Source organism: Nuphar pumila, chromosome 10 (genome assembly GCF_984573655.1).
Source record: "Nuphar pumila chromosome 10, dmNupPumi1.hap1.1, whole genome shotgun sequence".
Classification (NCBI taxonomy): Eukaryota; Viridiplantae; Streptophyta; class Magnoliopsida; order Nymphaeales; family Nymphaeaceae; genus Nuphar; species Nuphar pumila.
The window spans coordinates 113,369,285-113,379,928 of record NC_143258.1 but is presented as its reverse complement, the minus strand read 5'-3'; the positions used below and the strand labels follow the sequence as shown (position 1 = coordinate 113,379,928).

Here is a 10,644-nt window from a genome sequence, read left to right as displayed (position 1 = left end):
TTTTCGAATTCGAAGTTTATGACATTCGCCTCCAGTCAAGGGTCTGTTCCGTTTTGACCGTTGCAGATCAATGGACCGGATCCAGATCCATGCCTTCGAGAAACGGCCCAACCCGTCGGGCGATGTCCCTGAATTCCTCGAACGTACGGCCGATAAAGATCGTCGTCATTGTCCTCTGCCGTGAAAATCAGGCCGTAGCGTCCGGTAAGAAACGTTAACTCCGATGGTAAAAAAGCCAGCCCCACGGTAAAAAGTAAAGGTAAATCAACCGACCCAGGAGAGAGAGAGAGAGAGGGTGAAACGGTCCCTGTTTCTCTCTCTAGCAGGAGAGGGAATAAAAGCAGCGTCCCTCGTCCAAGCCAAGGAGAAGCAAGAGTGAGTTTCTATCTCTTTTGTATGCCCCGCCCTTCTCTGCGAGGCGGATTCTCGACGTACCCGCTATTCCAATTCCATCCAGAGATCAGGCCCGGACTTAGCAAGAGCTCGCTTGCGACGAGACCCCGAACCACCGGAGAAGTTTCCGGCATCCGAAGACAACCCCTCTTCTTCTTCTTCTTCGCCCAGAATTCCGTTCACGGAATTTCGGGTTGTTCGGTTCCTGGTAAGCTCGTCGAGGAAACCCCTAGGGTTTTTTGGCTCACTTCCTTTGGGAAGGCAAGTTTTCCTTGCTACGTAAGGATATGGGCGTGAAATTTCTTCTTGAGGCCGTTGGATAGCTCAAATCTAAGCACGTTCCAGCGGAATTGGCGGGAATTTCAGATAGATCTGAGTGGATTAGCACAAAATGGCAACTTATCTGATGGATCCTACGGGTGGCTTGTCGCTCGGGTACGGCGTCTTCCCCGGCGGGGGAGGCGGCCACGTGGAGGCATTCCACTTCGGTGAGGAGATTCGCAGCCTCGTGAACGACGCGTCCCCGCCAGAGAACGGCAGCTCCTTCACTGCATTGCTCGGCCTCTGGCCAACGGATGCCCTCGAGCTCCTCCACCAACCGGATTCAGGCCACTCCCAGTCGCCTCCTCCGGCGGATCGCCGCCCAAGGGGCCTTACCTTCGGCTGCCCTTCCACGTTGCCCGCCAGCGCCTCCGCGGGGGAGCGGGCCCCGAGGCTTTCCGCCCCCGTCCCGGCGGCAACCGGAGAGGAGGGCGCTGCTTCGGAGGAGTCGCTGGAGAACAGCTCCGATCCGTCGATCTCCGGCGAGATCTCGAACCAGGTGGCCAAGGTCAAGAGCGAGGCGGCCGATTCCGATGCGGCATTTGCCTTCCCGTCCCAGGACGGCCGTCCGCCGGCGGCCAACAACAAGCGTAAGGAGTCCCCGGAGAAGCAAAAGGTAAAAAAAATCGCTCCCCTGTTCTTACCCCCTCACAGAAAAAGCCAACAAGCTCGTCCTTTTTCCCGCTACTGGTGGTGGTTGGGTGGGGGACGGACTGCTGATGCCAAGGACCAACAGACAGTTTGACAAACTGAAATGGACCTGGGTTTGGTTTCTGGTGATTTTGGCAGGTCCGACCCGGCGGGAAGAAGGGCAAAAGAGTGGCGGACACGGGCGAGCAGGCGGAGAAGCTTCCCTACGTCCACGTCCGGGTCAGGCGCGGCCAGGCCACCGACAGCCACAGCCTCGCTGAAAGGGTAAAGATAATGCACCCCCATCGATGGCCCACGGCCCTCTCTCCTCTAAACTAAACTTCCTTTTGGTTTTCTTGCGCAGGCGAGGAGGGAGAAGATCAACGCCCGCATGAAGCTCCTCCAGGAACTGGTCCCCGGCTGCAGCAAGGTTTTTCTTCTCTCTCTCTCTCTCTCTCTCGCTTTTCCTTCGATTTTTACCCTGGTCTTTCGTTTTTTCTTCCCTCTCGTTTCTGGTTATCATTCTGTGGAAAGGGCAATTGATATTGGGGTGTTTTCGTTTTTTTTTTTCTGGAAGATTTCCGGTACGGCTTTGGTGCTGGAGGAGATCATCAACCACGTACAGTCGCTGCAGCGTCAAGTTGAGGTTCGCCTTCTCTGTCCCGTCTCCATTTCCCTCAAAAAAAAAAAACGGGATTCCATTCTTCTTTTTCTTTTGTTTTGGGGGTTTAACGAAAACGCTATAAAAATCCTTTTCCTTCTTCGGCAACATCCAAAGCTTTTCGAAATGACTGTCATGTCCTCCCGGAATAGACAAGCGTTTGCATTCAGGAGTAGCTTGCTTTCCCAAAAATGACAGTGTTCTCCCTGAAAATGGATATGGTGGTTGGAAGGGGAGATGCATGTGTAAGAGGGGTGGTCTTGTTTCTCTTTGCGTTAAGGGAATTGGAGGAGAGCCAAGACAAGTTCTCCCATGTCGAGGGTGGTTTTCCTGTCCTTCATACAAAAAAAAATCAGTTCAGCTCATTTTCTACCCTTACCTTGCATTCTTTTCTATCCTTTCAGAGATAATCCTGTTACTTAGAATTTGAAATTCTTGAACCCACAAACAGTCGAGGAAACTCATTTCTGTGGGGGAAGAAGACTAATCTGATTGGCTCGGAAAAAGTAAACATATTTGCTGTTTAGTGTTTACAAATTAGAGAAGCTTAAAGGGTATATTGGTCGACCTCTAGGCATAGATAGCGCAGAAGGCGTTTTAGCCATTGAAAAAAAAAAGCCATGGTTTGCTCTTTAATTGCTGTTAGTTATCATAATTCTGCTGTCTTTATGACTCGTTGGTTCCATTAATTACGGTGCGGTATTAACGAAGAAATATTCCGCTACAGTTTCTCTCAATGCGCCTGGCCTCAGTCAACCATAGGATCGACGGCTTCCTCTCCGTAGAAGTGTGCTCCCTCTTCCCTCCTCTCTCTCCTGTGTTTTTTTTTTTAGGAATTCTTAATTTTGATGATCCCAACTCCCTTTGTCATCTATTTCTATCAGAGTGGTGTTCCCACTCCTCCAACGAGCTGCAGCGGGAATGGGATGGGGTTCGAGTCTGGGCCGAAGATGCAACAGCAGGCGAACGTTGGGGCTAGACAACCGCACCAGCAGCAACTCTGGCATCTGAGCGCACCTTCTTCGTGGGGAAGGGACGACGCCCGCCTCTTCGTCAACACCGACGCGACTACGCCAACCTCCATGTTGGGCTAGGTAAAATTCGGTTCGGTTGGACCACCATCCTTTTTTTTTTTTAAAGAAGGAGAGGACCAAGCAGTGAGCATCATCCGAGCTAAGTAATAACTCCTCTTCCTCTTCCCGTACGTTTTTGAATTGAAGCGAGGGCTCGGTTTACTAAGACACCTTGCTTGCTTTTCAAGGAACCCCGGAGCGATCGATCGAGCTTTTTTGACTTTTATATTTTTGCTTTTTTTCTTTTCTTCGTAAATCTTTACCCGCTTTTTTTTTCTCTCGCCTAACCTTTTTTTTTTTTTTTTTGACAAGCGTTGCTTTTCTGAAATTTGCGAGGTCCTCTCTCTTACGGGATCTAATCTTCTTTTCTGGTGCTTTGCAAAAAAAGGAAGCCTTCAATTCCGGCCTCTCTGGCACGACCGTACTGGTGGGTCGAGGCCCCCACAAAGTTTTCTTTTAGGAAATGACAGGAATGCCCCGTTCTCTGTCTGTGGTACCCCCACCACCACTCTACATACCTTCCGCTGCTTCCCGGCAAATTACCTACGAATGCCCTTTGGAGGACCCCCGAAATAAAAGGGCCCTTTGTCTGCACCACACCACACCAGCTTGAGTGCAAAAAGCTTGACAGACATGGGCCTGGCTATTACGAAAATGATTCAAACATCCAGTAAAGGGCATCATCCTGAATTGTCTTTATAAGCTGGAAATTGTGTCTTGGCCATTGTGGGGTTGGAGTGTGTGGGTGGCTAAATGGGAGCTAAGTAGAAGGGTATTTTGGTCATACACGATGTTGGGATTCGTTTTCACTCCTCTCCGCCTGAAAATTTTGTGGGGTATTGGTTTTGAACAGTATCGATGCTGCCCAACTAAATTGAAGATGGAGCTGTGACTGTGAGCGGTCGATCGGCCTCCACTCTAAGCGAAGCTGCGTGTGAATTTGGACCTGTAAATTGTGGAGGAAGATAGACGGACGTCTCTCTCTCTCTCTCTCTCTCTCTCTCTCTCTCTCTCTCTCTCTCTCTCTCTCTCCGTAATAATATTATGAAATTGATTGTTTTAACTACTGCTCTTGTTCTTCATGGTATCACATCGTGGCCTCCAACTGTGTCTATTACTAAATGTCAACGAGACATTAAAAAGGATGGTTCAACCAATCTAGTTTATGGGCAAATCTCACCTTGGACGTTAATTGGTGGGAAAAAGGTGACAGGCTCTCTCGTGCTGCTAGAATGGAGTGGTGTTGTTTAAAAGATTATTGGTCGATCGCCTGTCCCCATTGGTGTTCTTCTGTCTCTGTATGGACCCCCATCCCACCAAGGAAAGGACGCATGGTAGGGTCCCTATGGTGGTGACCCTTTTTTGTGGTTTTGATTGTGGCCATAACAGGTGGAATGAATATTGATGGGGTTGAACCTTATGGCTCTCTCCAGCATCCTCCAACCAAATGTTGGTGAGTATTTGGTTGGAGGATGCTGGAGAGAGCCTTTTTTTTTTTGTGGTTTGTGGATCTTATTTGGTTTGATTTGTTATGAAACATTGAGTTCAAAACTTGAACCCTCGCATCCAACAACGAACTTGATTTAGTATATCAAGATTAAGCTTAGTTTCAAGATCAGATACTTTAGTAATGTTAACAATCAGTCTCATTAATATTTGCATGGTTCATTACTAAAGGCATGTGGTTCTAAACATACACTTGAATGACATGACTACAAAAGCAAGGCGACACTATAAACAAAATAAAATGATGATTAGATATTGTGTTGGAGATCAAGGTTTTGATGAAATGTCTATCTGGTTGACGGATGTAGAGAGAGGTGCATTATGAAAATTGAGATGGTGAAATAGGAGGTACAGTCTTTGTCCCATTGCCAACAGAAATACAAGGACTTTGAAGTCTATCTTTATGTTTCTAGATTATTTAGAAATTTCAAAAAGTAAAAAAGTCATCTTCACAAGACACGCACAAACAAACCTAGCAGCCTATTCCAATTGGGGGGTCAAAATTCAAAATAAAGAAGGTGATTAGAATGATTCACCAACTTAGTATTTAAGTAAAACCAAATACGTTTATGATTTTCTATTTTTGGTTTCTAAAGGAGGTTGCTAATCTATAATAAAAAGTTACAAAAAAGGAATTTGGTATATGGAAATGGGAGAAAAAAGGCTTTCTTCTCTCTTTCCTTGAAACTAGAGTGAAACTTAAATGGATGAACTCTCCCTCATGTGCATTATATTCTTATGAGCATATCAATGCCCTTTATCCACTTAAAAAAATAAACAAAGACAAAGGAAAGTTAAAGTGAATGAATGACATTAATAACCAAAAAGATTCATGGCATTTTTTGAAATCCCTACAAGGCAAATCAAATTTGCACTAGGCTACCGTAACTTGACCTTTTATTGTTAGCTTAACTTATCAAACAAACAAGATTTAATTTACAAAGCCTGAGTACATTTAAGCTGCTTCATTGGATACTATCCTTAACTAATGGGGAATGTGAAGAATCCTTGCGTGCCTGGATTGCTGTTCAAAAGTGTCCCATGGTAGGCTATCCCAAATGACCGAGGCAGGGATAAATGACATTGTTTAGTTACAGAGAGAGAGAGAGAGAGATGACAGTACACTGGGGAGCTCCTTAATAAGGGATTCCCCCTAGTTGTGACCCAGAACACTGGATCTGCTCACTCCAAAACTCAAACAATAGAGCGCGTTTCAAAAGAAACTTGCATTCAGAAAAGGTGCCTTGCCTTTGTTAAAGTACAAAAGTGGAGAACTTAGCACTAAAAAGTCAAATACTGGGACTTCTTTTTCAACTCCAACAACTGTTCTTCCTTCATAAATTTAGAACACAATGTGATAGATAAATATGTAGGCTATTCGAATTTCTCCTGTAGGTATCCAAACCCTATCTCTAATTTTCAAAGAAATGGTTAAAAGTATGTGTAGGTTCCTGTGAGGTGCACGTGGAGCCGGGAACTCTATATCACTGAAAGTTGTATGCATAGTTGCTTGTCTGGATTTTAGGTCAACTTCATATAATGTTGAGAATCCATTGATTTTTCTTGGCAATATATTCTCCCAATTAAAAACAATAAATGGTTTATCAGCTGCAAGTTGTAGCATAGTTGCACTCTATATGCGATTTTCATTGCAACTTGGTATACAAGTCCAATTCGATCTATCTCATGGCAATTTCCATTAAAACCCCACCAAAAAGTGACAAGACACCTTGATCGAATAGACAACTGGGCAGCCAGATGGCAGGAACATCATTTATTCGGCAATTTTTAGGTTGGTTTCATACTGCAAAGTTGGTGCAATCACATGGCACAAAATTTGTGCATTAAGCACCTGATTGCCCTTCATCAGGCCTTGGGCCCCACAATTGACAGACCTGTCCCCAAGATGGAGGGTGATCAGGTGCTTAATGCACATATATTTGTACAATCATATTTGGCGTGTGAATTTTCTTTGCGTGCTTGCTGAATCATAAATATAGTCATTTTTGTTTATTCTGTTTTCTTTCTCATTTATTTATGGAAAGAACACTAACCACTTTTCCTCTAGAACTCTCATCATTTTTCCTCATCCCTTGCGGTGATTTTCATGAAATTGTTTTGTTGCATTCCGACGAGATTGTGGTATCCTTTGCATCAAATTTTCAAGTTAGATCCAAAGGTGAGTTCCATAAAATTTATATATATATATATATATATATATATATATATATATTGTTTTATTACATTCTGATTTTTTTTAGATATGAGCATTTATGATGCTCGATATGTATTTGTGTTTTGTTGTGAATGTTTTTTGTAAATTTTTTTATTTAATATTTGCCACTAGACTTACCATTTAAGGTTTTTTCATAGATATATATTTGTTTTTTTTTTAGCATATTTATGTTTGTTTGCTTGTCCAATATCTTATGTCTTCTATGTGTATCTTAGGCCTTTTCTGATATAGCACTTAAAGAAAAATATAAGAGTAGAAAAGGAAAATAGTTGATAAGAACCAACCACGTGAAAAGAGTCTGACTGTAGAGCTACCTAAACATGATTTATACATTGATACTTTGTTAACCAGTGATGTAAATGTTAAGTTTGCATGTTTGTTTATTTGTTTGTTATGTTTGTATATGACTCATTTAAATATAAAATGAACGTATCACATATGACGATTGTATAGCATATATATAAATTCATAGAAAAACTTATTCAGAATCACAATCAAGACATGACAACAGAAAAGGAAGAAATAAAGACCAGTTTTCGTACCTCCTATTTCTCGGTGAGTCTCTAAAGTGATATTCCTCCTATTTTCTTCTCACTCAAAGAAATGAATTGTTTAACATTGTTTATAATAAATGGTCAAATGTCTCAATACGAAAGAAGGGGCTCATACTTTAAAGAACAAAAACGTGATGTATCCTTTTTAAAATTATGATAAGGTATCCATTGAACAACAATGCTTACTTATATTTACGTTTATATATAGATAAATTACTTATGTTTTGAACTCGATATATGTTATAAATCCTAATTTCTCTTAATTGTGTTATGGCTACAACCTCCATCCCTAGGATCTATGTCTCAATACATATGAGGTACAGAAGAAAAATAGGGTCAAACAAGAGAAACAGGACAAAAATAACTAAATCGGGTAGGTGCGTTTCAGATATAATAAGTGTTTCAGGTGTAGTTTTGGTCCAGAATTGAGAGGCTCTGGTCCTAGGGTTCTAGGGACACCTAGGAATATATGAGGGTCTGAGATAAGTCCTAAACTCAGGGAGAGGCTGCTGGTGATCAAGGTTTATCAGTTTGGTGAATTTGAATGTTTCGAGCACCCAGTAAAATGCGATTTTGGGTTTCAGGGCCTAAAAAGCTAACAAAAGTCAGTATAAGGCTAAGGAAGGTTGGTAGAGGTACCTAAAAGGTCTGTAGTAGGCTGATATGAGGTATCACACATTCTTGAACTCGGACACATGTTTTGTAATGCAGATACGCTACACGACTCACCGAAAAAGCAAACCACATAGTCCAGGCATTGGGGGGAGCTCGTGTAAAACCTATAAATTTTGGATATTATTAATAAATAAATAATTCATTTTTATCTTTGAGTTAAAAATGTGTTTCTATCATTTAAATCTTAGTTATTGGTGTTTAAATGCCCAATTACTCATTTCTGGCTAACAAGGGTAAAATTGATATTTGTAAAACTATTTCAGTAAATTATATTACTTCTGATCAAAAACATATTTTTAAGAGTTTTGTAAAATATTTGAGTGATATTATTGAATTTTGGAATTTATTAGATGAATTTAACAAGTTAAAAATCTTAATTTTTAATCAAGGGGCATTTTGGTTATTTTAATCAAAAGTACTATTTAAAATATTTAATCTAGGTTTTGCAGTAACCAAATTTGGTGAGATGGAGATGTTGGTGTATGTAGTATTTTCTGCTTAGCAGTTAATATTTATTGTTGGTTCACCCTATCTTTCTGGATTTTTTGAGATTTCATATTTTTAGAGCTTTTGGTATTTTTGATCGCGCACCAATTGTTCAGTGCATCGTTGCTTGAGCGATTTTTACAAATTTTGAAATCCCTCAATCTTTTGGGTTTCAATTTATTGTTCTTTACATTATTAAAGTAAGTTCTTTAACTGAACTTATAGAGAGCATGTTTAGGCACTAATTGTGTAAGCATGATCTTGTTGTGCTAAATACTTCACTGAATTGCAAAAACAAGTTATGCACACACACCACACGTAGTTATGGATATCTAGGGGTGCTATGGTTGCCTATATGTTTAACTGATTTGAGTGTAGGATATACTAAAAATATGATACTTGTGCTAAGTATCAAAACAATTATTAGCCAATATGCATTGAATGCAATGCAATGCGAAATGCAAATCGGGTAAATGCCTGTGGTAAGTACGTGGTGTAAATGCATCACCCAATAAATTTATTTTTATTGTATGATTTTCTACTCACACACACTATTTAGTTATGGATATCTGGGACTATTGTGATTGTAGATAAGAGATTATTCTGAGCATGATTTGAATGTATGAGAATAAAAGTGACTTTCTTGTCATAGTTCAAAAATCATGCTCGTCCTGATTTTAGATAGTAGAATATGGAGTGTGCTTGTTGCAGTTACATATTTGAGCATGCATTTGTGTGAATGAATATTGCATAAATTCATGTGTTTGACATGACTATATTGAATGATAGTATGAAATAATAATTGTGTAATCATACACAAAATAGAATCATATTCATGATAGGATTATGCAAATACCGTTGTGCATGGACTGATACGTCCCGTGCTCTCATGAATGAACCATGATTTATGTGAATGCTATTAATATATGTATATATATCTTATATGTGTGAGACACATTATGCATGAAATGCTTGCTTTGCATATTGATTCATGTGGTGAAACAATGCATATATACTTGAATCCTGTGTGTATAACTCGAACTACGTAGGCGTTACATATATTGAGGTTTAGTTGCTTTATATTATGAAATGTGCATGTTCACATATGCATGCATAAAACTCATGTTTTGTTTATGCATACTTTGAGGTTTAATTTATGAAATGCAATGTTCTTTGTGGTGATGATATGATACGTAGGATAATATGCTTATGAATGATACAATTTAAATGCCACGTGATATGAAATTATGAATGCATATGATAAATGTTTAAGTTTAATAGTGAACTATAGTTCATGGAACCTTATTGGTTAAATATGTGATTTTATGATTTAAGTGTCATATGAAGTGATACATATTGATTGTATATATTCTTATGCTAATGATGGTAGCTATCGACCCTGTGAGTGGTCAATTGTATTGATGCATGTATCATAATAGTTTTCATTGGATATGGTACCCATTGAGGAACTATTTCCAAAGGATTCTCTGTGAGGGTGTACATGACTAGATCAGGTAATCCGGCTAGAGCGGTAAGTCTATGTGAGAAAGTGCATTATCCAAGAGCGGGTAACCCACAAAGACGGTTTATTCCTATGAGGAAGTGCATTGTCCAAGACCAGGTAGACCATCCGTCTAGGGAGGAAACTCCTTGTGAGGTTGTACATTTGCCTGACCAGGCGATCCAGTTTAGATCTTATGAATATTTATATGATTAAATAAAATGTTATGATTAATTATGATGATCTTCTGAGTTGATTGAGATAGCTAGTTATAAATCTATAGATTTGGCTTTCTGTTATAGCATGATTATATACTGAACTCATATGTGAGAATCATATCCTTATTGATTTTAGATCTTTATATGAGGTTATGATTGTGATGTTTATGTTAGCGTAATGGTGGATAACACATTACGCCTATAAATGACTAGTTTTGACTTATTAGGTGAATGATACATCATGCCTGCATAGTTTCATTGCAAATGATTGCATTATGTTTGTCTGAGTAAATATATCACACCTATGTATCAAGATTGATGTATATCATAAATATCTAACTAAAGTACTTAGAATGTATGTGCGTGTGTTTCACGCTGGAATGGTCAAAT

General features: G+C 40.2%; 1 protein-coding gene across 3 annotated transcripts; it reads left to right on the top strand.

Moving 5' to 3' along the window:
* Nucleotides 1-362: 362 nt before the first annotated feature.
* LOC149827968 (transcription factor bHLH48-like) lies at nt 363-4,141 on the top strand. 3 transcript variants are annotated; one of them, XM_090019764.1, is made up of 7 exons: nt 363-1,330; nt 1,504-1,629; nt 1,709-1,774; nt 1,922-1,990; nt 2,733-2,792; nt 2,890-3,099; nt 3,932-4,141. In XM_090019764.1, the coding sequence occupies exons 1-6, from the start codon at nt 785-787 to the stop codon at nt 3,097-3,099; spliced, it is 1,077 nt and encodes a 358-aa protein (XP_089875890.1). In that variant the 5' UTR covers nt 363-784; the 3' UTR covers nt 3,932-4,141. The 3 variants fall into 3 exon arrangements, with proteins under 3 accessions (XP_089875890.1, XP_089875891.1, XP_089875892.1); XM_090019765.1 differs by lacking the exon at nt 2,733-2,792 and having other exon boundaries at nt 364-1,330; XM_090019766.1 differs by lacking the exons at nt 1,922-1,990; nt 2,733-2,792 and having other exon boundaries at nt 367-1,330.
* Nucleotides 4,142-10,644: the final 6,503 nt, after the last annotated feature.